This window comes from Glycine max, chromosome 3 (assembly GCF_000004515.6).
Source record: "Glycine max cultivar Williams 82 chromosome 3, Glycine_max_v4.0, whole genome shotgun sequence".
Classification (NCBI taxonomy): Eukaryota; Viridiplantae; Streptophyta; class Magnoliopsida; order Fabales; family Fabaceae; genus Glycine; species Glycine max.
Genome location: NC_016090.4, coordinates 45,755,688 through 45,781,543, shown reverse-complemented (window position 1 = coordinate 45,781,543; position 25,856 = coordinate 45,755,688). Strand labels below are relative to the sequence as shown.

At 32.7% G+C, this 25,856-nt stretch overlaps 5 protein-coding genes across 10 annotated transcripts; 2 read left to right on the top strand and 3 right to left on the bottom strand.

The window, feature by feature from the left end:
- Nucleotides 1–75: 75 nt before the first annotated feature.
- LOC102663852 (uncharacterized) lies at nt 76–2,532 on the top strand. Its single transcript, XM_006577246.4, has 4 exons — nt 76–502; nt 582–667; nt 748–1,861; nt 1,946–2,532. The coding sequence occupies exons 1-4, from the start codon at nt 407–409 to the stop codon at nt 2,024–2,026; spliced, it is 1,377 nt and encodes a 458-aa protein (XP_006577309.1). The 5' UTR covers nt 76–406; the 3' UTR covers nt 2,027–2,532.
- Nucleotides 2,348–5,868, bottom strand: LOC100804330 (peroxisome biogenesis protein 12). Its single transcript, XM_003521720.4, has 9 exons — nt 5,544–5,868; nt 5,326–5,465; nt 5,010–5,247; nt 4,757–4,866; nt 3,915–3,989; nt 3,641–3,727; nt 3,241–3,327; nt 2,906–3,043; nt 2,348–2,537 (listed from the first exon to the last, which is right to left on the bottom strand). The coding sequence occupies exons 1-9, from the start codon at nt 5,755–5,757 to the stop codon at nt 2,466–2,468; spliced, it is 1,161 nt and encodes a 386-aa protein (XP_003521768.1). The 5' UTR covers nt 5,758–5,868; the 3' UTR covers nt 2,348–2,465.
- Nucleotides 5,869–6,572: 704 nt separating this feature from the next.
- Nucleotides 6,573–10,966, bottom strand: PHR10 (MYB-CC domain-containing transcription factor PHR10). Of its 4 annotated transcripts, XM_014774035.3 has the most exons (9): nt 10,594–10,932; nt 10,227–10,348; nt 8,894–9,462; nt 8,247–8,400; nt 8,080–8,156; nt 7,947–7,986; nt 7,602–7,659; nt 7,295–7,364; nt 6,637–7,199 (listed from the first exon to the last, which is right to left on the bottom strand). In XM_014774035.3, the coding sequence occupies exons 2-9, from the start codon at nt 10,264–10,266 to the stop codon at nt 6,900–6,902; spliced, it is 1,308 nt and encodes a 435-aa protein (XP_014629521.1). In that variant the 5' UTR covers nt 10,267–10,348; nt 10,594–10,932; the 3' UTR covers nt 6,637–6,899. The 4 variants fall into 4 exon arrangements, with proteins under 4 accessions (NP_001350645.1, XP_014629521.1, XP_006577307.1 ...); NM_001363716.1 differs by lacking the exon at nt 10,227–10,348 and having other exon boundaries at nt 6,573–7,199; nt 10,594–10,824; XM_006577244.4 differs by lacking the exon at nt 10,227–10,348 and having other exon boundaries at nt 8,894–9,457; nt 10,594–10,966.
- A 1,762-nt stretch (nt 10,967–12,728) lies between these two features.
- On the top strand, nt 12,729–14,471 carry LOC100802743 (peroxygenase 2). Its single transcript, XM_014774033.3, has 6 exons — nt 12,729–13,106; nt 13,294–13,443; nt 13,614–13,699; nt 13,798–13,892; nt 13,972–14,097; nt 14,190–14,471. Exons 1-6 carry the CDS (start codon nt 12,995–12,997, stop codon nt 14,341–14,343), a joined length of 723 nt encoding a protein of 240 aa, XP_014629519.1. The 5' UTR covers nt 12,729–12,994; the 3' UTR covers nt 14,344–14,471.
- A 532-nt stretch (nt 14,472–15,003) lies between these two features.
- LOC100802372 (histone-lysine N-methyltransferase SUVR4) lies at nt 15,004–20,067 on the bottom strand. 3 transcript variants are annotated; one of them, XM_003520798.5, is made up of 8 exons: nt 19,588–20,067; nt 17,969–18,870; nt 17,520–17,785; nt 16,723–16,789; nt 16,233–16,283; nt 15,873–15,966; nt 15,541–15,624; nt 15,004–15,424 (listed from the first exon to the last, which is right to left on the bottom strand). In XM_003520798.5, exons 1-7 carry the CDS (start codon nt 19,880–19,882, stop codon nt 15,557–15,559), a joined length of 1,743 nt encoding a protein of 580 aa, XP_003520846.2. In that variant the 5' UTR covers nt 19,883–20,067; the 3' UTR covers nt 15,004–15,424; nt 15,541–15,556. The 3 variants fall into 3 exon arrangements, with proteins under 3 accessions (XP_003520846.2, XP_014629518.2, XP_040870171.1); XM_014774032.3 differs by having other exon boundaries at nt 15,004–15,624; nt 19,588–20,066; XM_041014237.1 differs by lacking the exon at nt 19,588–20,067 and adding an exon at nt 19,256–19,398 and having other exon boundaries at nt 15,004–15,624.
- Between the last annotated feature and the right edge of the window lie 5,789 nt (nt 20,068–25,856).

The window sequence follows — 25,856 nt, the reverse complement described above, 5'->3', positions numbered from 1 at the left end:
CTTGATTTCTATATAAAAAAACATAGAAGAGCGAGTGATGGTGTAGAAAAAGAAATAGTGGTATTAATTAAAGTGAAATAGTCATCTGGAACGTGCTACGGTGCGAGAATACAGATTCCAAGGACTTGTACAAGTACAAGGAATAGAGTTGAGTGTTTATTGAATGATGTGGGAATCTTAACGGTCAAATTTGAAAAGCTCTGATCCCAGGTTCTGAAGCCTTTTTCATGACCGTTTGGTTCTCTTTTTCTGTTCTGTTCCTCAAATAATCCCTCTTTTCTTTTCTTTGTTCTGTTCCTCAAATCCCTTCTCTCTTCCCATGACCTCCAAAACACTCTCACTCTAGTTCTCTCTTCTTTAGAAGCATCAAATTAAAGTCACTTTTTTTCACAAAATCAATTAGTTAATGATGAGGTGCTGCTTTCTACCTTGCTTTCCTACTTCTAAACGGAGGAACCAATTGCGTTCCGCCGATGCAACACCCTCCACAGATGAACCCCAAGTAAGCAAGCAAGCAAAACCTCTCTCACTTTCCTTCATCTCTCTCTCCATTAACGATTCAAATATTTTGTTTGTCACAGACCCATGGGAGAGAAGGAGCTTTTGAACCTCTCGCACGCCAAAAGACCGATGTTGAAGAACTCATTGATTGCATAGCAGAATCAAAGTAAACCATACATTCATTCCGTTATGATCTTATTGTAGTATTTTGATTATACATATTTATCCCCTCATTTACGCTTTCAGAATAAAAAATGTAGAGCAATCAATTAAGAGTGTTGAAACCAAGGAGGAGCGGTCAAGGGAAGAGGAAGCACCTCAGATATGTAAGAAGGAAGAAGAAGATGATGAGATTAGTAAAAGATCGCATCAAGAAGAGTCTTCTGAGTCACTGTTCTCCCTCTCCATTTCTTCTAGAAATAAAGTTTCAGATGCCGAGGCCGAAGTTAACAGTCCAATACAACTCGTATGCACATTTGGGTCATCCCCAAGTGTTAAAGAAGGAAAACCATCCGAGAACAATGAACAGCAACCTGCCACCAAGGAATTAATCAAGAAGGAAGGTGAAAAAGGAAGAGCGAATGACCCTGTCACTCAGTATAGATATAGAGATTGCCCTGATGATGACGGGTACGATGATAATAATTTAAATGTTAGTTTGGATGCTACACTTGAAGATGATCCTTCCAATGAGAAGAAAGATTGGGTAGAAGGCGCTGATGTTAACCAAACATGGGTTCAAGAAGAGTCCTCAGAATCTTTCTTTTCTATGTCCGCTAATTCTAGAATACGAATTTCATCAGCTGAAGCAGAGAACGAAGTTAATAGTCAAATGTCAGCTCATGCTACAAGCACAAACAGCATCACACAAGGAAAGATTCCAGATGTTTCGTCAGTGCTGAATCCAAGTCAGAGGACAGTAGTCAAAGCAACACTGAAGAACGATAAAGAAAACATCAACTTGGTAGTGAAAGATGTCAACATACCCATTAGTCCAGAGCCTAGTTTGAAGCTGTCAAACCGCAAGGCAAGGCAGAGGTTCGATGACAAAATTGGGGTGGACACCAGCCTCTCGAGCTGGTTGGTTGAATCATCGGAAACCACCCTGAATTCCGTCAACAATACCAGTTCTGTGGGAGAACAAACACCAAAAGGAAGAAGAGGTTCACCGTGGAGTCATGAGGATAGGCCAATTTTAGGAGCATTAACCCTTGAAGAGATCAGGATGTTGTCTTTATCTGCATCTTCAAGAAGGTCTAGAAGCCGGAGTCCCGACGAGACACCCATCATAGGTACTGTTGGGAGCTATTGGAGTCACACAGAGCAGAGCATGGATTTGGAATTCAACAAAAGTGGAAAGGTAAGTATCAGAATTACTTACGATTATGTTTTTATACATTACTATTAGAAGTTAGTAGACAAATCATAGCTGCTTGTATTGCAGGATGTGAAACCAAAGAGGAGTTCAACGGCATTGCAGACCAGACTAGAAAGAGCGTTTGAAGCCAGTGCTGCAGGAGTTTGAGCTACGAGGTGGTTTTTTTTTCTTTTCTCGCGGTGATAGAGAAGCGTGATTTTTGTTGTAGCCCTGGATATTCGTGACAAATGCATTTCTTTACTAGTATATTATTCAGTTCTTTAATCATTTAATGCATAGATAATTCTAAGTTGAAGCTCTTACTTTCGCAATTGTTTTGGGCAAATGTCGAGTAATAATTAATATAGTTCATTTGCCAAAGCCAGGAGTGCCACCAGTGCTACTGAGCGACGACGACGTATATAGTATTCATAAACGAATGAATAAGAGGAAAATAACAAAAATGATACCTCTTATTAAGCCACTTACTAAAAGAAAAAGATATACTTTATATTAGTAGTAGTAGTAGTAGTACAACAATAATTGGGAGTCTTTTGCCTATGTACTCAAGATAACTGTAATTTCTACCAATTCCGCTCCAACTGGCCTAGACATCATGAAAGAGTCTCCTTATCTGGTCAACCGTTGAAGGCATTAAAGTAATTGGGCAGCGCTTATACTGTAATGGGGAAACACGAAAACTTGCATTAGATAAAACGAGTGACGACTCATCAGTTGATTATTTTCAGTGGGATTTGCAAGATATTCATAATAAATATGACAGAAATGAGTTAACATTGTTATTCAGTTGTTTGAGTGATCCCCATCTGACAACCACAGTGGGATCATGTAAATTCTGGCAACCAAAAGGCTTCATGCATCCGCAATATATCTAATTGAACTTCCCAGAAATTTCTAATGTATCTCGTAATATAGTTTAAATTTAGTCATGAAGTCGTCAGTATAGAGAATCATGAAAAGTAAAACCAGTTTGCATTTATATGTAGGTTATATATTAGTCACAGTAAGGATGTCTAGAGCTCTCACCTGAGTAATATACTTAAATATGCAAGCATAGCAGAAGACAAACCCTGAAACTGAAACTACAGATGGATTTACACGCTTTTGCGAGCATAAGGGGCAAATTGTTCTGTCTGGTGGTAGTGGTATCCCTTCTTTCGCTACCTGTTTGTACAAGATTCTAATTACTGACAGTGTGTGACACTACATAGAAAATGTAGTGAAAAAGAAAAAGAAGCTTTTACAATGAAAGTTGAAAATAGATATAATTTATTTGTCCAGAAAATTCATTCAGGTAAAACAAAGTCAAAACAACTGCCCGTGGAGAGAGGTGGGAGAAAAGCTTAAATTTGCTTCTTCACCTTTGGTGGTGGAGGAGGAGGGGGTGGAGGATATACTGTAGGAGCTGACATTCTCTCCTCGGCAGACTGGTACCACCATTCCATCATCTACATAATTCAAATAGGTGATGTGTTAATAATTATGCTCCTTAGTAATAAGCACATAAAGCTAACCTATTTAACAGCATATCACCAGAAAGCATACTTAAGGGAACCTCTAGACAGAACAAGAAGTCAAACTTAAGATAAACTAGCTCCCATTAGTAGAAATATTGGATAATTAGTTAGGATACAAATCAAATCTAAATAAGTCAATAATATCTACCATGCTACAACATCATTAGTACATCTTTCAGGATATTGTTAGTACTCAGTGAACAAAGGAAAAACATATATGTATTTAAAGGATTAGCCATCTCACTTTAAAAAAGAACACTGCTGCAATCAATCCGGTTTGTGCATAGTCAAGTACAGTGTACGAACAGCTGAGCAATGCTCCTTGCAATGTCTGAGATTCGAATCATGTGGTTAAAATGGAGCATAAAAAGAACATTAATTCATACAGTCAGCATTATCATGCTTCATGCGAAATATACAGAAAAAAAGTTTAACTAACTAACTTCTTCAGTTTCTTCTTAATTCATGGAAAATCAGGGAAAGATAAAAGTCATTATACTGATAAAAAAATCACATACCTTCAACCATTGAGGCCCACGAAGCCTCTCACGTTCACGGTTACGCATCTTTGAAATCCTAGAAGAGGTATCCATCTATCTTGACATGAAAGGAGAAAAGAGCAAAATCAATCACACAAACAGAAATGAACAAATTTCTCTTTCACCAATTAACCCAACAATTATAATGTTTTTAAGCCACAAAATTGTGAGTAACTAACAGAGTTATACACTCACAAAACAAAGCTCACAAATTGTTACTTTGAATTATTTATTTGAGTCTGACATATTGAAGAAGGCAAATAATAGTATATTAGTATATATTTTTTCAAGCATAATTACAACACCATAGAACATAGGTACATGACAGACTGATGCAGACAACCACTCATTGCATTTGAAACATGTTTGGAGTTCTTGGAAGGATTGTGCATTAAATTAGCAACAACTACAAATATAGTTTAATATTACATACCGATAGATTTTTTCTTTCATAATTCACTCATTAACCACTTTAACACACACTCACAAACAAACAAACAAACATGCAACCCATAACACTATACTATCACTTAACAACCACCAGATGGTAAGAATATTTTTAAATGTTGACAAGTGTGGCATGGTGGAAAAGTTATTTCATTTAATTACACTTTGGGAACAAGGAGGCTGCCGCCAATGTATGGCAAGCTTGAGAGTTGAGATATTGCTCGTGTGAAAAAGTAAAAGAAAAAACACTGGAGTAACAAAAGAAACAGAGCAAATAAAAATTATGTATAAATGCATGGCCAATTTTTTTTTTTTCCAAATAACACAAAATGAAGATTTTTCTGAATGCAATATCCTAATTTCTAATTGTGTACCAGCTCTTGCCCTGTAGCTCGGCAAACATGAATCCCAAGTGCGTGCAGTGCTAGCGAGTAGTATCCAGTAGCATCCAACAGGTATAAGAGTTGGTAAGCAAATTGCAAGCCTGCATTGTAAATATGATACTTTAGACCTTTAAGGATATTCAGACTCCAAAGAAATAATTGTCACAGATAGAATAGAATGCATAACCTTGAAAAAAAATTGAATTATTAAAATCATGTTAATTTGTATTTGAATTTGACATACCCTCAGTACTAGCATGTAACCACGGGTAGCAAAACCCAACAATTCTCTGAACTCTGTTTGCGATGCGCATTGAAATGGAGGCTGCGGCATCAGAAGTTAGCGTTGACACCGGAGAATAATCTCCTCGGCCATCATCAAAGCCTTGGGTTTCATCTCCCCATAGAGTGGCTTGAAGCCTGGCTTCCCTTTCTCTGTTGTAGATTGAATGCAACTTGGATTTCAAATACGGCAACACAACCTTTTCCAACACAGCACTACTCAATCAGAAAGAATCGAGGAAATTAGGGTTACACGAGAAATGAGAACAGCAAAGTACCAAAAAAACAACGGAAAGAACTCTCTGGCGCCTCCGTAATGCGCTGCTGCTGGTGGTGGTGGTAGTGGCGTCGTCATTCTTGAGGGCGATATTGGCGGGCCTTCTTCGGAGGCCGTAGAGAGATTCCGAAAAGGAAGCATCTAGAAAGAAGGAAGGAGAGAAGAATGAATTAGTTGATGTTATTATTATGAGTGAGGGTGTGTTTGATTTTTTTATACCTGTGGTTCGTAAGGTGTGGGATTCGAGGACGAGCATGAGTAAGGCGAAGGATTCGTCTTCGAAGTCGAGGAGTTTGTGAAGGAAGGGTCTCCGTAAGGCCAAGACGCCGATGGAGTATGTCAAAGCGGCGCGGAGGCTCGCCGGCAGTTGTTGAGCCGCCGCCATCTCGAAGAAGGTGGGGCGACTGCCTTGCCCGCCCACCTGAAACAACATCTCTCTTCAATTCAATTCAATTCCGGCAGGCACCACCACCAACCACCGCCATGCTTAGCTCGCTTTCCATTTATCTATCTCTTCTACTTGCTCTATGTTTTGTTTACACATGTAATTATCTCTAATAGAAGTTTAATTAAAATACAAATCTTACATTTTCATCTAATCTAATCTTAAATTATTATTATTATATAAAATTGTTAATTTTATAATTACTATATATCTAAAATGATTTTTAATTAGTTAATGATACAATGTACTCAAATTATTCTTAAAAAAAAATTGTACTAAAATTAACCTCTTGTAACAAAGCAAAATAAAATATCTATTTCATTGTTTCTGAAATAATAAAATTGCATGATAGTAGTACTATTAAACAAAATAAATTGGATTAATAATATATGCATTGATTTAATAAAACACACACACACACATATATATATATATTAAACTTATCAATTTATTGTAATACTTACTTCAATAAATATATTATTATTATTATTATTATTATTATTATTATTATTATTTTCTATTATTGATAATATAAAAACTGTACGTGTCTATTAAACTCAAATAAATCTTTATCCTCGTTATTTATTTCAATTTACTTTAAGTAATTTAAATAATAAACTACTAAAATTATTTTATTTTATTTCTTTCCATTTCATTTTTCATTCATCTAAATTTCATCTTATTTTATCATTAATAGTAATATTTATTTCATCTCACTTCATTCTATATCTCTTTTCAACAAACACAAATTCTTTAAAAGAAAATTCGCCCTCTTGAACTTTTTGAAAATGTATTATTTCTTTGGAGTCTTAATATTACTTTTATTTTTCAATTCTGATTTTCTATATAATACATTAAACACAGGTATAAATAAATGCTAGTTTACATGTGAAAAAGAAAAGAAAAAAAAAAAACCTCAAGGACCACTAAGAGGATGGTAACAAAATTTCCATCACAATGAGCCACCATTACTTGTGGCACTCATGCCATATTTTCATAGGAAATGGCTGTGATAAATGAGCAAGTTGAAACATCCTTGGATCCAATAATATTTCTACAAGTTCCATGGAGTCCAAACCAGTCTAAGAATATTAAACAAATCTAGAAGGCATAAAACAACGATCCTGCTGTTACGAACTTTTCACCCGTTTTGTGGGTGGTGCAACTTCATCTTCCTTGATCATTTCTTCAGCTTCACCTGCAATTTGTTTTGTTGTGCTTGACTCCTTCTCTTCGGGTATGGCTTTTGGAATGCTTTCAAATTTGTGGCGTTCCTCATTTGTGGTTTCTACTGTTTCTGATGGTGCAGCAGCAGAAGGCTCGTCCAAGGAGACGTTAACCTTGCTGTCACCCATCTCTCTCTGTTTCTCAAACATCATCTGAAGACGTTTCCCTTGGTCTTCAATTTGAATCTGCAACTTTCTTTGGATCTGTATCAAAGTTGCCATATCAGAACATGCCAAAAACTTGCAAAGCAAACAAAACTCCTCCTCAAGAAAACCTCAAGTACTACTATATTAATTACCTCAAGTTGTTCGTGAAGTCGCTTCTGGAGTTCCATCTGTAAACGTAATGCTTCAGTGATCCCCTTACTCCTGCAAAAGAAAAACAAACTCAAGTACGAAAATCTATGAAGCAACTGTTCACATACGACATGAAAATATATCTTGCAACAGTGAAATTCAAACTTGTATTGCCGTCTAACTGGTACCAATCTTTGTTTGGTTATATCTCAAATTAAAATATATAATAATTAGAGGAAAGTTACATTGAGTAAACATTACATTATGCAATAACTAACATAGAGAGAGAGAGAAAGAGACAGAGCTCACGTTTTCAAGTCTAGAGATTTCATTTCTTCCATTGGAGTCACCTTTTTCTCAGACGTTCCTGCAGGCATAGAAAAGGACTCGTTCACACCCTTAATCGTTTTTTGTCAAAAAATGAAAAGGAATTTTTGTGTGCTTAATGCTTATAATGCACTGTGACCCTAAAGAAATGGCATTATTGTTGAAATGTATGGAGAATGGCAGGAAAAATGGCATTCAACACTTTCCTTTTGTTTCCTCACTACTTTCTTTCTCAATCCAAAAATAGGATTAAGGAAGACGAAAAAGAACATCTTCCTTGATGTCTGGTTATATGCACAATAGAGTTCATAAATACACTTTACATACCTTCTGATGGCTCTGGTTTGTATCTGGCAGTTCTATACTTCTGAAATTAAAAAATAATGTGAAAAACATTAGATTAAATAAATTGACATCACACCCATAAGCTATTTAAGAGGATGATAAATCACAAATGTACCTGCAAGTGGCTTTTTACATGATAGATAGTAAGACCTTCAACTTTCATTTGATTCAACACACCCTTTGGAGTAGCCTCTGCGTGTTAAGTTGTTACCATCATGAGATGACAAGAAAAATTCTAGAAGTAAGGTAAAAAAGTATAAGATTATGGAGACGTAAACATACTCTCACTACCACCAAGGTGATTAACTGCTTCCACAAAGGCCTCGTGAAGTTCTGGAGTCCAACGCATTCTAGCCTTAGTCTGCGATGCAGTTGATGCTGAATTACCAACAACTTCTCCAGATGGTATATGCTGCTGCGGAGGAACCTGAGATGCCTGCATCAACAGAGTAGGATATGTTTCCGCAACTTGTGCAATAAAAATAAACACAATATACATCAATAAGAGAAACTATTGAACAAAAAAAGTTAAGGTACATGAGTTCAAACTGTTAAGAATCACATTTACACATAGCAGAGAAGAGGGAATGAACTATTTACACAAATTCACATGTACATGGTGATGAAATAGATAGAAATTAGAATTTAGCACCTACATGCACCAAATAAATTACAACCATCTCCATGTAGAAAGGTAAATTTAAGGGGAAACTTAGACGGAGATTTATAGCCATCATTTTACTCACTTGTCATCACAAGATAAAAAGATCAAGATTAACTTAACTTTCATCTGCATCGGTAACTAGTTCATGTATGAAAATCATGACCCATAGACCACAAAGAGGAATCCAAAAATGAGATACCACCTACTGGTTCTAGAACTTCACATGTGAGAACAAGCATGGCAGTAATCAGCTCGAGAAACAAACCTTTGGTTTTGGTTCTGCTACATTGTCATCAGCAAGAAGCTGACTCCAGCTCGGGTGAAGAGAATCATCAATTGACATTAACTGATCAACCCACTCCCCAAAATCAGATCTTTTGACATTATCATCATTTATGTAACAACCATTGTTTTCCACCTGATCATGCTGGACAGAAACATTTTCAGGAAAGCCAAGAATATCCTGACATGGATCTGGTCCCCAGGAAAGATCTTCATTTTCTTGAGGGTGAGAAATGAATGTCATTGAATGTATTTCGGAAGACACGCTATCACCAATTGTCTGAGAAACAAAGGGGGGATCTTGATATTGCCTATCATGCTGTGAAACAGAGGAAAAAGGGAAGTCATCGGGACATTTAGAAGGTGAAGAAAACATCTTCCCAGCACTTCTGATTGAATTTGATGAGGCTGAATTTGCAGTCAGATCTCTGACTGGCGAAAGCTGAAAAGAATCTGGGGGTTTCATATACTTGTTTTCCAATGGAGTGGGAAGAACACGAGAAGATGTAGACATAGCTCTCGAGGCTCCTAAGTGAATCAGCTTTGTCTGTCCTGATTTCAACATAAAAAAAAAAGTTGTATGTCAGCTAATCAACCACTAATAATAAGTTATCTTTACCACCTACTGGACAGAATATACAGCAATTTGGTAAGGTAGTGTTTTTTCTGCCTTTTCATATCTCACTGGTCTAGATTTCAAGCTTAATCCTATGAGAAGTAAAGGGTTTAAGTCATAAAAGCTCTAGAAAACAGATAGAAGTAATGAAACACCAACACAGTTACCTAATACCCCTACACATCACAGTTTTCATGGATATTATTCAAAAAATGGCAAAAGCCTTTGAAGGGAAAAAATGCTAGCCAACACAAGGTCAGAAACAATGTTATTTGAATCACAATATCTGCAACTTATAACGGGTACAAAAAGAAAATCAGAGGCATCTTCACACAGTGTACATTGATTTAACCTTGAATCTTATTATCTTGAGAATAAAAACAAGTTGTAATCGCCAAGGTAAATAACATGAAATAAGAAGCATAGCATACAGCACAAGCCTGTTTATAACTAATAAAATAAAAAAGTGATCAGCTTGAAGTCATGAATTAGAAGCTAGCCAAGCTCATGAACAAAAACAAAAGGGTGGTGGTAATTGTGAGCTGCTGTTGCATTTTAAAACAAAGCTACACAAAAACCAATATAGAAAATACCAATATGAATGGTAAATTAGAAACGAGTTCAGTTCAAGCATCAGCTTTGGCAGAATGGAGGCTTGAAGAAAAAGAGTGTTAAAGGGGGCCATCACACTGAAATTCACCGTTAGTTAAAGGCAAACATTGACAAATGACAAGTGTCATCCTTCGTGTCACAGAAACACCCCACACCTCGCTCTTTACAACCACCAATTAAAGAAAAAGGTACCCGCCACACAAGATGCCTCTTTTGCAACCAATAATCGTTCGTTGAGACCACCCAATTCAGACCAGAACAGATCAAAATCAAACTCCCAGATTCAAAGAAATTTCATTAAAAAAAAAAAAACAACTAAAATTACAAAATTTAACAAGGCATACAGAAGTATAATAGATGAAACTCAATTAATAATTAACAATCCTATGTGTAAACATAAGCAAACCAATAATTATAAGCAGTGTCGTGTGAAAAGGGTGAACAGAAAATCTTACCTATAAAAGGGATGACGACGATAACAGAGTACTATGGAATTGGGAAAAACCAGAAACGGAATCTAACAAAGCTGAGAATACAAATAAAAAAGGAGGGGTATGAATGAGAGAGAAGAAGAGGATGGTGAGGGGTTAGGAGTTGTAATGCACACGTATTTGAGTTTGTCGCGTTTAACTCAAACAAAACAATCTTAGAACCCCAACCAACGCCGTCAACTATAGGCTCTTGCTTTTGATTCTAGTTCTAGAGTGACTATGGTAACAAAGTGAAGCGAAAAAGAAAAAGAACAAAAACATCCTGCGGCTCACACGTGTGGGTCACATTGGTTCTGAGCCGTCCGATTCTAGTCCATGTCGTATGATTGCGTTTATTTGTTTGTTTGTTCTTAGCTGCCATTCGCAAGTTGTTGACTTTGATAACGCAAGCAAGTAATGTAATGTTGGCTGCTGATGAGTGGTGTGAAACTGGACACACACACGCACACAAGTCCAAAATGGCCAATCCAAGTCACTTTCTTGGCAAGTTCGCTGTGTCAATTTTGTGGAAAATGAATAGAAGCCATGCTTATGCTGTACTGTGTAGTTCGTACCACCTTCCTACTAATGAACTAATAATTCTCAAATTTCATATTTTCATGGATGGCAGCTAAATATCACGCACCAACCAAATACAGTATGGAAGGTGTGCATAATTCCATACATTTAATTTCCAAATTCCATTTGCACAAACAATTCCCTTAATCCCCAATTTCTACCAAATCCCAACTTCTGAACTTCTTCTTCCACATTGCTTTGACCTAGTTGGAGTCATTCTCACTAGCTATCTCCTCCCATCTCACCTTTTCCGGATGCAGCAATTCCGCTTTCATTACCAAACCAAAGTTGAAATAATTATTCATTTAGTATATATGCAACAGGTCGGAGGAGGGGGTGCGGTCTTCTGGAGAACGTTTACTATAAATTATAATTTCCAGGCTATTTTAGGAAAAATAATTATAAAGGGGAGTGTATTACTAACTAGAGGGAGTGGAAATAATAATTTTCTTATTTCTTACGCTACTACTATTATATCTTCCTTCTCTTGTATTCCGAAAAATCTAATCCAGAATACAAATTTATAGGGTCTGTTTGGGTGTAAGCTTCTCTAGAAGTACTTCTAGAAGAAAATAAGAAAAAAAAAATGAAATGAGATTCTCCATTAGCTAAAATGAGATTTCCATTAGATAATTTGTAGATGTCATCTCATCTTTTAGAGAAGCTATATTGGTGAGCTTCTAAAAATTAATTTATGAAGAGCTTATTTTTGTTTATGAAAAAATTCATCTCATCTTTTTTCTTCTTTTAGAAGTGCTTCTAAAGAAGCTTACCCAAACATGCCCATAATCCCAAATAAGTTTTTTGAAATGCAATTTGAGGTGCAAGATGCAATAGTGGAGTAGGAGTGTAGGATCCAAAAGACAAGCAAATTGGGCTTAGCCCACGGCAGCAAGAAGAAAAAAATCCAACTCCACTTGTAGTTCGGTTCGGGGTTCCTGCATTTGAACCTCATAATCATAAACATTGACAAGAAACAAGAAGAATAAAGACGAGAACAAAAATATAGAGAATATACGAATGATGGTGATAAAAAGAAAAAATATTTATTAATGTTTTTCAAAGTTTAAGTTGCCTGTCCCTTAGAGAGTGTAAGTTTGTTCCATTAGAAAGGGTAATAAATAACCTCTAATATCAAATCAATATAAAAAAATTAATGAAATCATTTATACATCTGTACTAATACTAATAATAAAGAAAACATTTTCATTTGGTGTAGGCATTTTACTATATCATTTTATCCTTTGACAGTTTTTAAATTTTGATTATTTCTCTCCTAATAATTATCCATTATTTTTTAAAATTAAAATAGGTAAAGAGGCATGGACTTGCACGGCTCGGTCTATAATTAAGATCAAGATAGAGGCTAGAGGTTGGTTTTGCGTCTGGGTGACTGTTAGGTGCGCGTAGCTTAATGGACGTGAAACTAAAATGCTAATACCATTTCAAGCTTTTGCGTTAAATCTGATTGTGACGTGACGCTAAGTTAGAACGTCAAGTTTACTTTCTTGAGTAGCCAAATCATAATCGAACATTGTTTGAAAAAAAAATGCAATAATGCATGTTTGGTATGGTATGGTAAGGTGTCAAAACTCAACTTGTTAAAGATTGTGTGCCCCATTGCAACGCTAGTCACGAGGAAGAATCTGTTACTGTTAGCGTGTAGCTTCCCTTCTTCTCTCTTCGCCACACTTCTTAAGTTCTTCTTCTTCCCTAGCATATTACTATTATTCGGCATCCAAAACAAAGAAAAGAAAACACAAGGAACTTCTTACTTCATCCAAGTTCGCTAATACAATATATTGTAATGGCAACAGTAGAAACATCCCATGAAGCTATGGCTACAGTGGCCAACAAGGCACCAATCACTTCTGAGAGAAAGCTCCCTGAGGACTTGGACACCAAACTCCCCAAACCATGTAATCATTCTCTTCTTCTTCTTTTTTTGTGTGTGTTTGATGGGATTAAAGAATATGATATTCTAGCTAGCCTAAGATGTCATCTAATTAAGGGTTCCAAAGGAGGAAATTTTAATGGGGTTTGATCAAGTTTGTCTTTTGCACTTGTGGGAATTGGACTTTTATCTGTTATTTTTAATCAATTCAGATTTGCCACGAGCTTTGAGTGCCCCTGACACGGAGAATGTGAATGGCACGCGGGGCCACAAACACAACGACATGTCCGTTCTTCAGCAGCATGTATCCTTCTTCGACCTAAACAATGATGGTGTGGTCTACCCATTGGAGACATATAAGGGTACTCCACTCTCAATCTTGTTTATTGTTTCTATGCTTATCTTCATGATTTTAATACACCTCACCCATTTTCTTTTGAATACGTGTCTATTGTTAATTTGATCAATTTTGTAGTATTATTTTAATACGAAGGAGACACCTTTTTTTTTTTTTTTTTTCATAATTTTGCAGGATTCCGTGCACTCGGTTTCAATGTGATTCTTTCCTTCATATTTTCGATTGGTATTCATGTGACTCTCAGTTACCCTACTCTTCCTGTGAGTCACCCTTTACATGGAACTGGCCCAAGTGTATTTGATTTACCTTACCATTACTACTCCCACTTACTTGTAACATGTTATGATTTCTAACACAGACATGGCTGCCTTCACCTTTTTTCCCAATTTACATAAAAAACATACATAGGGCAAAGCATGGAAGTGACACTGGTACCTATGACACAGAGGGAAGGTAAGTAAAATTAATAATAAGAGTGACATGTTTATGCCTGTTTTGGGTGAATGGTAACATCAAGTATTGCAATTTGCAGGTTCATGCCAGCAAATTTGGAATTCATTTTTAGTAAGTACGCACGTGAGGTGCCTGATAAATTGACATTGAAGGAGCTGTGGCACATGACTGAAGGAAATAGAGTTGCATATGACTTCTTTGGCTGGTCCTCTATCTTTCTCTTTCAACTTTTTGCATACACACACATGTTGGGAATCTTGAACCGAAAATGGGTGATTTTTTTTTAACTAACTGCAGGGCTGCCAGTAAATTTGAGTGGGGAGTTTTGTATGTCCTAGCAAGAGATGAACAAGGGTATCTGTCAAAAGAAGCTGTGAGGCGTTGCTTTGATGGGAGCTTATTTGAGTATTGTGCTAAAAACCCCAGAGGTGCTGCTGGAAAGATGGCTTGACAGTTATTGTTCCCTACTGTATTTTAAGTTCACCGAAATTTGCAAAACAGAACGTCCTTCGGTGCAAAATTGTCTTGCAGTTGTATTGTATGTGTGCTGTCTTATAGAAGTCTAATTATTATATGGTATATATATACTTACTTTCTAGTTTATTAAAAAAATAATTAGTTTTTAATCCAAAAAATACGAAAGAATTTTCTGAAATTTTTAGAATTTGAACGAATTGCAAGAATGAAGAACACAATTAAACAGTTTTAGAAAATTTAGGTATCAGAATCTCCTTTATCCTTCCTAATGGTAATTTGGAAAAGAGAAAGAGAACAAATATATGAAAGAGAGATGAGATGTAGCTACAAATCTTCCATGATTGTTGCAATTTGTGTCTAATTTTGTCATTTTATATTTATTGACTATCATAGATAATTTTATCAAGAGTTAACCAACATACATTTATATTAAATAATTATAAATCACTGTTTTTATAATTTGTAAAGTAATTATAATAAAAATTAACATCTTACATGATAATGTGTGATTATACAAAATTATTTTACATTGTTAATGAATAATTCTTTTCTTATCAAATATTTATAATTCAATAAATAAACAGTTATCAACTTTCACTTTTCAGTTGAATTTGTCAAATAGCCTAAGAAGGCATACTTTAAGATAATTTCCATATAGAACGATCCCTCGGATTGTTATCTCAAATTATCCTTAACTAAAAGGATGATTCAATCCTAATTGACTACAATAAAATTCTGACTTAAATTCAAATTGAGTTATTTATATTCCCACTTTGGGTAGGATGTTACAATTACAAATCAATTAACAACAAATGCCTAAAACATTTGCAGACAAAAATAACATAAAAAGTCTAAACTACTCCCACCTGTACATCTAGACACCTGAGTTTCATAGTTTTCATTTTCAGCATTGTACTTCCTTCCCCAAATGATGAATAGTAGTAGACAGGCAACGGCATCTTAAGCCAAGGCACCAAGCAGATCAAAGAGTGCTTCATAGAAGACATCATTGGAGAGAAAAATTTCCAGACAATCATCTAATTAAAAGTGATAATCTGTACGAACATGATGCTTCAATATATGAAGTGAACCAAATGGAGGTGAAATAACAGTTTAGACACATAATGAAAATAGAACAAGGAATCCCTCAAGGAATTTATTTGTTTCCCACCTTCGAGTTCTTCACTTTACTCCAATTGTTTGAGTTCAGACATCCCTCTTGTTACATTAATCTGATTTTCTATTTTTCCTTTTCCTACAAGTTGAATCATCATAAATGAAAGTAGAAACTTCATCAGTCTTCTCATACTCTTTTTAACAACATAGTCAAAGACCAAAAGCCTCCTAAACATTATTTATTAGAACGTAACAAACAATATACAGATATTTTTTTTGGAAGCATAAACAATATACGGATAAAGCTTGATGAGAATGGAGAAGCCAGTCAAACTATCACAGAAAAACAATATCTAAGCAAAACAACACTTGTTTAATTGAACTAACCTTTTTGTTTCTTATCACAGCAAAAGACGCTTCCACAACAACACCGAAATGCTTTAATAGGATGGTCGTGATCATCAAAATCAATACCATAATCCTGCAGATAATGTCATATAAGTATTGTGGACCTAACACCAGAAAGCCATGCCTGGTGCCAAAACAAAAGCACGCTTTTCACCAATGTTGAAGGATTTTTTATTTTTTTTTTGCCAAAAGCTCTCTAAAACCCGTCACGTTGCAGGACAATTTATAACTAAATGATAATGCAAAAACTCTTTACAACATCAGTGCATTAAACTAAATTCATAAACTAATGCAAATGCACAACAAAAAGTATGTCTTAAATCGGTCCAACTGACTTACCCATGTCAACTCCTCATTTGCACTCACTGTCCTGTTGGTGAAGAAGGCAAGCTGCACAAAAGGAACAAAACACAAAAATCTAAGTATATGCCCGAATTTAATTTCAGCTTCATAACAATGTTGGTTCTCCAGGTATTGCAATTGTGCAATTTTGATCCCTCTATCATTCTTCTGTAAAATATATTTTGTTGGCATGACACTAGATGATGGTGGCAGCTGACATGTTGCTTGACACATATGATGACATCATGTTTGGTCTCTCACAAATGTGATATCATAGGGACTAAAAGTGTGACTAAAATTGCACAATTGTGATAACTGGAGGACTTAATTCGTGCAATTGGAAACTGAGATACCAAAATCACACAATTATTATATCTGAGAGATCAAAAGTACAATTAAACCTTTAATTTTATCCTCTTGCACAGAAATTAAGTAAATCAGTATGGTAAAAGAGAACTATGCAAATATAAGAGAAACTAATCATTACATGATAATAATGATGATCAGGACTCTCTATTTCGACAGGAATGTCTATGAGATTTGCATCATAGCATCTGCAATAACAAACAAAGATCAATAATGGTTGGTGAACAGTAGACAGTGAAACATAAAACTGAACATGGCCATTAAAGATGCCAAAATTTTATGTTTGGTCCTGCAAATAGTAATTTTAAGAGATTACTTTTCATACTGTCATTGTAAGGATTTTTATATTTTCACTTTAATTTTTTTTTTTTTATATTTTCAACCAATTAGGAATCATCTAAGGTATGACTTTTAAGGTAGTTATGACAAAAGTTTACAAAATTATCACACACGATTATTTGTAATTAGATGATAGTGTAAAAAATCGGTACATTGTAATTCTAATTTTAAATGGAAAATGCTATTGATGAATTTCAAAACGGTAAACTTCTTGTCCTGTATATAAGAAATAATTACCTAATTTATCAAAATCAATAAAAGTAGTAAGGTTAGTTAACTAGTCATAAATTTTAATTTCATTTCAAGACTATCCATTACATTAATGATTAAAGAGGTTATTTTTCAAAAGATAATTTTTCAAGCAATGAGTATGTCTTCTTTTGATGACAACTCAATAAACACACTCACTTTCATGGGGAAATGAGTGTATTATCAATAGGCCTTACAATTAATTAGGGGTAAAAAGGAAATTTAGCAATAAAGTAGTTATATGATTTTTATAATTAGGATCAAGAAAATGTTGCCTTTTGTTTCTTATATATGGGACCAGAGGTAGTATAATTTTTGGTATATGGTTACCTATGATTGATGAACCTTCCGACATTTCCATTCTTTGTTGCATCTAAACATAGTGCCTCCTCGTCCTTTAACCCCTGTTCTGAGCCCCAGTCCGCATCAAGAGTTACAGGATATGTATGTCTCTCGTTGCCAGTATCCTGCATAATCCTCTCATATAACTCCATATTGGTTAATATTTCTCCTACATATTCACATACAAAAGTTCCTTTTGGTAAATCTTCTAACGTTCTAAGGCCCCAGCCTTTTCCTTCACGAGTTGAAAACACCTGAAGAAGGAAAGATGACAATGTATTCATCAACAGCTAACATTGGTAGCGCCAAGCAAACATACTTTTCATAACCAAACATGCCAAAAAACTGAGTTTACTTTCCAAACTGAATTTAGAGCACCCCAAACAAAAATTCAAGCATATGCTCTACGTTGTAACAGTATTCAGAGAATTGCTTACCTGCAATTTGCATGCTATGCCCCGTTGCACTATCCGATTCCCACATTGCATGTCACATCCACATTTTCTCCAACATTCCTTTATAAATTTTCTAACCATATGGCCCTTGCATCGTTCGGGCATGTACTCATTCTTGGACTTCTCCAAAGGGCACTCTTGACAGTACACATAATGATGGTCTTGAGGTTCATTCTTCATAGATACACAAGCTGTTAAAAATTCTTCTTTCAACAAACCATGAGGAGTGTAAGCAAACTCTCCACCAGTTTCCTGAGCACATGCACAAGGCAATGGTGAGGAAAGACAGTTGCCTGAACAATCAGAACAGCAACCCTCATCCGAAATCCGAGCCAAAGAAATATTTACATTAGCACTTTGATAAGTTATATTACATGGTATGTAATTAAACTTTGGCAAGTCTTCACTGCCAGTTTCATCTATTAATGATATTTTCACCTTTTCTGAACCTTTTGTTATGTCACTGATAAAACGAAAGGGATTCCTTTCACCTTGATTAACATATTGCTGTAAATTGGCACGCTTGGAATTTGATCCCTTTCGATATCCCAACTTGAGATAAATCCTGCAAAGGTCATCCAATAGCTTTGCCATAGAAAATTGAGGCTCAACAGTGTTGCAAGAGCGAATGTACTTCTTGTCCATGAACTTCATAACAATATCCAAATTAGGAATACTGAAGTTTGGTTGTCCCAACGCAGAGTCACAATTCAAAGATATTTTTACTTCTCCCAGACGTGAAGAACTAGCAATCGTAATATTTCCATTATAAGCTGGGGTATTACGGTCGCAGGCGGATATAACATCATCTTTACTTTCCATATCCTGATCCTGAGTTGACAGAGGTTTGAGACACAGTTTTTCATCCGACGCATCAGGTAAACCTAGAGAAAATCAACAAAAATTTAACTACATAGCAATTTTTTATATAAGAAGAAACAATATAAAACGAGAACAACCATTCATTGCGCCACTACAAAAGATTGGCTAAAGGAATCAATGGATGTTGGACTCTCTAAAATTAAGGATTTATTTTAAAGAAAGTTTTTTTCCTTGGATTTGGATCCTCTCCTATTTACGGTTTACCATTAACAGGAGAGAGATCCTATTTATTAAATCCTCTGCCCAACGTGAAACCAAAGATGTAAAAATTTATCTAAAATCAATTCAGGATCCAAAATTAATTCTCCAATGTTAAACTAATCACACGCTTAATCTACATCAGAAATAAAAAACAGCTAAAACTCATAGTATCACTAAGTCACTAACCCACTAAAAATTAGGCATGAGTTTTCCCCCTAATTCTCTTTTGGATGCAGAGACCAAGAGCGTTGAAGGCTATGGAAAACATGGAAAGTGACTATGAATGATGATGGAAAAACATTTGAGGGGATCTTTAAATTGATTTAATTAATCAAAATGTAAGAATTAAATATTAGCAAAATTAAAGATTGAAACAAAATGATAATTTTTTTAAAATAAGAAGGTGAAATGTCTATTTTGAAACAGGGGGACAAAATTTGTAAATTTAAAAAAATAAAGAACCAAAGTTGTATTTAATAAAAAAAAAACTTAATACTCGAAAAAGTAGGCATGATTACCAATATGATTCGTTGAAGCAAGTTGCATCTTGAGTTTCTTAGTTCTTGGCTTCACTAGCACTTTCTCAACTGCAGATGATGCATTCTCAGGGTATGATTTTCTATCTTTAGCTGCCACACGAGGTAAATTTGAGATCTTTTCTACCTCACTCAACATTGTATGTGATGCTTGTGAACTGGTTTTGGGCTTAATATCTTTCATGAATGTTTGAGATGGCTCAATGATTTTCTGTTCAAATGTCTTTGGTGATATTTTATTGTCTTCTGCACTTAACATTTGACTTGAACTGTCCATTGTTTGCAAATCCTTGTCGTCATCATCATCATCTACCAAAAGCGGTCCCCGTTTTGGTTTTTCTCCACCATGACAACTGTCATTAGCTTTTCTCTCACCTTCGACTCCCTATTTGAAGAAGGTATTAATAAATGTTAAGATGTGCAGAAAAAAGAAAAACAAAAAACAAAAGGGGAAAAAGCTGTCTGATGCACATTCCAATGATACAATACAACCAAAGATACTACTGAGCATTAAATAATTCTCTTCTCATCTTCTCAAGATGCTAACAAGTACACGGGCATTAAACAGGTAACAGGGCCTAATTTAGATAATTTCTTTTAATCATTCCCCTCAAATAAAAATAGTAACTAAATATTTGAATTAAAATTGAGAGTAGGAAATATTTATTTGTTTAGAAGAGAAAAGAATGAAAGAGAAATTATAAGAAATATTTGAATTAAAATAGAGAAGAAAAAAAAAGATAAAGAATCCGAGATTCATACAAAATTTTGAAAACTTCTCTCATTTTTTCATTTATTTCTTCACAACTACACACGTACTAACTCAGCCTAAATGGTTACCCTCTCTTGTATAAATGAATAAAAACATAATTAAACCAAAAAAAAATATTAAGTGAATTTTAACTTATAAGAAAAATTTAAATCGGTTCACTTTTTATTTTCTATTTTTTAAAGTGGATAATGAAATGTCAAAGATGTGACAATTAACATTAATAATAAATAGGTCAATTATTTTAAAGAGATCAAAAGAAAAATTAAGTCATGTTAGTATATGAATTAATCATTGAGCCAATCTTAGTCACGAAAAAATCTAATCATCTTAATCAAAGACTAAACCATAGACTGATCATCAAGTCAAACTTATCTATGAATCAAAATCAAACATGTTAAACGATACAATCAAGTTATTATTACCACAACATCATTAAGTGTCATGTCAAACAAAATCAAAAAAATTATATACTTGAAAAATATAATTTGTAAAATTAAAAATTAAAAGATTAAAATAGTATAATTACTATCTAATACGAAGAATGTAAGCCCAAAAAGTATGTCTACATAAGTCATAAGTCAACATAAATAGATCATGAGAAAAAAAATTATTTTCTTATAATATAAAATAATTTTACAGAAATATTTAATCACAAATAACTATGTATAATAAGTTTATTAATTTTTATAATAATTATTTTAAAAATCGTACAAACAATAATTTATAATTTAATCACAATTAAAAATGTTTTACAATATTAACGTTGGTGAATAATCACTAAATTTATAGATTATTCACATGGTAATTTATAAAATATGCTTAAATATACTTAAAAAAACAAAGAATGAATATAGAGGAACCTTGTGTTTCTCAAAATCAAAGTATGCATCTACAAGTGTGTGGTAATTGTCATCTTCAATAAGTTCCCAGTTTCCTTCATAAACTCGGAACAGCTTTATCAACACTGGCTTCACATCCTTATCAGAAATTCCTAAGGCCTTCATAAAGCTAAAGGCCTTATTAACTCTTGGATTAGGGGCCATGAAAGTTCCAAAAAATAAAGTGTCACCTGAATCTACCACTATCTCAGGAGTCACTTGTACAAAAGACTTGAGTCCTGTACAGGTTCAATATATATAAAACAATGTTAGGGGAGCTTGAAATTATGAAGGTGAAACATCTTGCAATAGATCTCTGAAGTCTGAAGTAAGCAATGAGAAAATTCCAGGACAGCGTTATCTTCAATAAAATGAGTGTCTTTCCAAAATTGCAGAGAAACAAAATCGAACACGTTTGCAACATTTAACATTATTAAACTACTTGTACCTATGTCTAATATTAAATTCAGACGCAATGTTATATCATTTTTGGGTTGTTGGTTTGAATTGATAGTAAAGAAAAGAAAAGGAAATTATGGTAAGAAAAGAACGAAAAATGAAACCAAATGGCAAAACCATCTTTCCAAGGGAAAAGAATGAAATTGGGAGCTCAATTCCATTTCATAACCCTCTCTTTTTTTCACTTTCCTTCCTTTCCGCCTTTGGGCACAGGAATGAAAATAAATAAAATAACTTATTTAATATATTTTTAATATGAATCACAAGTTTACTCCATTGAAAATATTTAATATAGTTGCCAGCATGTTAAGATCTCAAACTCAAAATCTCATATTAAGTTGAAATATTTAACTTATCTTAATAAACTATAACTTGAATTTTAATACATTAAATTTAGGGAGTAGTTTATCTTTCCTTCGGTTTTGTTAGTCTTTTCTCGTTCACTACCAAAGAAAAATTACTCTTCAATTTAAAGAGTACCATTACTTTCATTTGTTTGTATTTCCTTCTGGTTTTTTGAAGGTTTAGAGTATTGCACAAATATTTTAAGATTTAGATCAATTCAAAAATATAATTTCAAAGAAAAATATATAAAAAGAAAAAATATTATCATTATTATGATAAATTCATGTCTCTTAATATGAAATAAAATATAATAGAATATATTTCTTCATTTTCAAGGACAAAAAATTATTGTATAGTATCATGATCATAATAAATTAAAGAAATAAGACTTTTGAATGAAATAAATTAAAAAGATAGTATTTTTAAATTTTAAAAGTAGATTGGGTGGATCAATTATTAAGATACTAGTGTAATATGGAGTGTCAAAATTTAATTTTATGAATTTCAAATTTTCACATAAATTTAAATAATAATATCTACAAAAAAAATAAACAAAATATATTTGACTTAGGTACATGGTTGGTTCAAAGATTTTTTTTTTTACTGTATTATTGATTCAAGGATAATATATTATAAGTACTGAAATTGAATATATCTAAATATTGGTATCTAAATTTAATATATTAAACAAAAAAAAAATTGGATATAGGTTGAACCATCGGTTGACTCAATCCATTTAAGATTTGATGTAACTTAGTTCATTTCGTAAAAGGTTCATCTTAAGATTTTTAAAAAGTCCTATTTAGTTAAATTGGTTAGAAAAACCTATGAAGTCCGATAGGCCTACCCATTTAGTAATATAATATTTTATAATAAAAATATTATTATTAATATGATATATAGTGTTAGAATTATTTTATTTAAATTACAAAATTATTTTATAGCTTGATGATTTTAATCATTTTAACTCATGTTTGAAATAGGTTAATTCACATAAGCATTGATGGGTAGCATGAATATTGATTTTTGCTTTTGGTGGAATTTAAAAGACTTTAGTAGCATATCATACATAATATTTGTAGGCAAATTTTGTCTATATCTTGTTATTTAAAATTATTTTATTATTTGTAATGAAAAATCTTTGATTTTGTTTAAAATATATATATATTTTTACATTTCTTAATATAAGTTGGTCTGACCAACTTTTATAAAGGCTAGAATCAAGCTCGTAATGGATAAAAGACTTAGACTTGGACTATAAATATATAATACAGGTTAGAGGCAAGGCCTGACTCAATCCAACCCATTTCCACATTTAAATTTTATTGAATAACATACATAATTGGCAAAAATATATTTATATAAAAATAATTATTGGTTACTACAAATGATTTTAATCTATACATATTACTACCTTTTTTAATAGAATATGTATTATTATCTTTTCTTAAATATAAGACTTTTTATATTTATCTGTCCATTATTATTAGATTATTTTTAAGTTGTATTTTGACCAAAATACCCTTAACTACTTTAAAATAAAGATAAAAAAATATTATGTGCGGATAATATAAAATAATATTACATAGTTATGTAATCACAATATCTTGTATAATAAATTTGTTGACTTTTATAATAATTAATTTAAAAGTCATTCAAATGAAGATTTGAGATGGAATGAAGGTATAAAATTGTTTTATACTATCATTGCATAATCATTAAACCCTTAAATAAATGCTATAAATTAATAAGGTAAAATAAACAATTTGTCTTTTGCACTAAATATCTTTGGACCAAAATACCCTTAATTACTTTAAAATAAATTTTATGAATTAACAAGGTCAAATTTTTTTTATCTTTGTTATAAGGATCAAAGAAAAGATTAGCTTACAATGATTAATTAGGAAGAAAGTAATTAAGTGATGATAAGTCCTAATATTTTTAAGAATAATTTTAAAATATAATACAAATTTATAACAAATTTAATGTCTCTAACTAAAACACCTGACTTTCTTAAAAGGTGTGAACTAGTTTAAAATAATTTTATATTTAAAAATAGAAGTAGTATCTCAAATAAATTATCAAGAATAATGTTAGTCCATAAAAAAGGAGGGACTAAAACAAGGGATACTTGAGAACTGAATTGACATAATAAAAAATTAAGACTAAAATTGTAAGTTTGTAATACTTATGATACACAATTAAAACCTAAGAAACTAAAATTATAGTATGGAAAAATATATTTGAACACCAATTATGCTACTTTACACTTAGTAAGAGGGAGGGAAAAAGAGAAAATTATAGATATTATGTTATATGATGTGATAGAAAGAGAGAAATAGAAAGGAATGAAATGAATTTAACAATATGATGTGTTCAATATGATCTTGTAGTTGGTCAAACTAACTAAATAAATTTGGATGATTATTTAGTAAATAAATTTTTTAGTAGTATATTTCAACTGATTTTTAATTTTTTTAGTAGTATATTTCAACGAGTGTGTTTGGTAATATATTTCAACTGATTTTTAATTTTTTTTATTAGCTAGAAAATTTGGATGATTGTTTAGTAAATAAATTTTTTTAGTAGTTTTTAATATTATTTGAGATTATACTTTGAAGTAATGTTTTTTAAAATACCTAACTTTCTAGATTCTAGCTTTTTATATTTATTCATTTTTTGTTTTTCAATAGTTATTAGATTCCCCTTTTGATTTCTTATATTTAAGGAAAAATTTTATTAGTTTTATCTTTTATATAATTCATATTTTTCAACTATTTCAACATATAATTTTACTAAATAGTTATGATTCAACCGATTAGCTTTTGACCTTAACTTTTCAGCTAATTTGCCAAACAAATTAGTTGATAAGTGTCAAATGACATAAAAAGACATATTTAATATTTTATTTTATTTTTTTATTAATTTATCATCTTAAAAAGTGAACAATAATCTATATTATAAATAAATATTTGGTGATTTTATTCATATTGTTTGAAATCAGTTTTTCTTTTTTTTAAAAAATATAAACTGATTTGTTTAAAATCAATTTTCACTTGATTTTATTATTTTTAATAAATTTAAGTAAATTAAAAAATATGTTTGAGAGTGTAATAAACAATGTATTCCCAACACTTCTCCCATATGACAAATCTAATCCAAATTGTGATCCTCAAAAGTCACATTAACAAAATATAGAATTTATTTTGGTTGCCAATATTAATTAAATTTAAATATCTTTGTAATTCTTACAATTTAGCATTTTTTGTTTTTCTTTCTTATATTTTTTTTAGACTTACAACTTGTTTTACTTTCGGTCCTTAAAATGTCGTAAATAATACTTTCAACAATAAAAAAATATTATCTAAAACATGTTATAAAAACAAAAAAATAAAACAAACATAATTTTGAAGAAATAAAAAGAAAAATAGTTTTATAAAAAGAAAAAATAAAAAAATGAAATTATAAAAATTAAAAAGATATTTAAGCTTATTAACTATAAAAAAATATGTTATCAATGGTGGCATTGCTAACAATCTCCTATAGTATGAAGGATTGTGAAGAAATTGCAACCACGGGCACACTTTAAAAGAGTAGAAGTAGACAGATACATTACTCTGAAATGTTAAAAAGTAAATAGTTGAAGCAGTTATTTACCTGAAAAAAGAGCAAAGATTCACAGCCACACAGCCCTGTGCTGAGAATTAAACCTTCCAGAGGCGTGCTAATGAAAAGATGAGAGAGAGAGAGCGGCGGAAGCAGAATCGTCTATTTTCACGCCGAGTCCGTTAGAGCAT

Coding starts and splice junctions, on each gene's coding strand:
- LOC100804330 (XM_003521720.4), bottom strand. CDS start 5,757: ATGTTGTTTCAGGTGGGCGGGCAAGGCAGTCGCCCCACCTTCTTCGAG. Junction 5,466..5,543: donor CCACACCTTACGAACCACAG/GTATAAAAAAAT, acceptor CCTTCTTTCTAG/ATGCTTCCTTTTCGGAATCT. Junction 3,044..3,240: donor CTCCTCCTCCACCACCAAAG/GTGAAGAAGCAA, acceptor TTGTACAAACAG/GTAGCGAAAGAAGGGATACC.
- LOC100802743 (XM_014774033.3), top strand. CDS start 12,995: ATGGCAACAGTAGAAACATCCCATGAAGCTATGGCTACAGTGGCCAAC. Junction 13,107..13,293: donor CACCAAACTCCCCAAACCAT/GTAATCATTCTC, acceptor TAATCAATTCAG/ATTTGCCACGAGCTTTGAGT. Junction 14,098..14,189: donor GCATATGACTTCTTTGGCTG/GTCCTCTATCTT, acceptor AACTAACTGCAG/GGCTGCCAGTAAATTTGAGT.
- LOC102663852 (XM_006577246.4), top strand. CDS start 407: ATGATGAGGTGCTGCTTTCTACCTTGCTTTCCTACTTCTAAACGGAGG. Junction 503..581: donor CCTCCACAGATGAACCCCAA/GTAAGCAAGCAA, acceptor TGTTTGTCACAG/ACCCATGGGAGAGAAGGAGC. Junction 1,862..1,945: donor AATTCAACAAAAGTGGAAAG/GTAAGTATCAGA, acceptor CTTGTATTGCAG/GATGTGAAACCAAAGAGGAG.
- PHR10 (XM_014774035.3), bottom strand. CDS start 10,266: ATGACACTTGTCATTTGTCAATGTTTGCCTTTAACTAACG. Junction 8,401..8,893: donor TAGCAGAACCAAAACCAAAG/GTTTGTTTCTCG, acceptor CTGTTGATGCAG/GCATCTCAGGTTCCTCCGCA. Junction 8,157..8,246: donor TCACCTTGGTGGTAGTGAGA/GTATGTTTACGT, acceptor CTTAACACGCAG/AGGCTACTCCAAAGGGTGTG.
- LOC100802372 (XM_003520798.5), bottom strand. CDS start 19,882: ATGGACAGTTCAAGTCAAATGTTAAGTGCAGAAGACAATAAAATATCA. Junction 16,790..17,519: donor GGAAGGTTCATCAATCATAG/GTAACCATATAC, acceptor TTGTTATTGCAG/ATGCTATGATGCAAATCTCA. Junction 15,625..15,872: donor CTGTGATAAGAAACAAAAAG/GTTAGTTCAATT, acceptor TTCAACTTGTAG/GAAAAGGAAAAATAGAAAAT.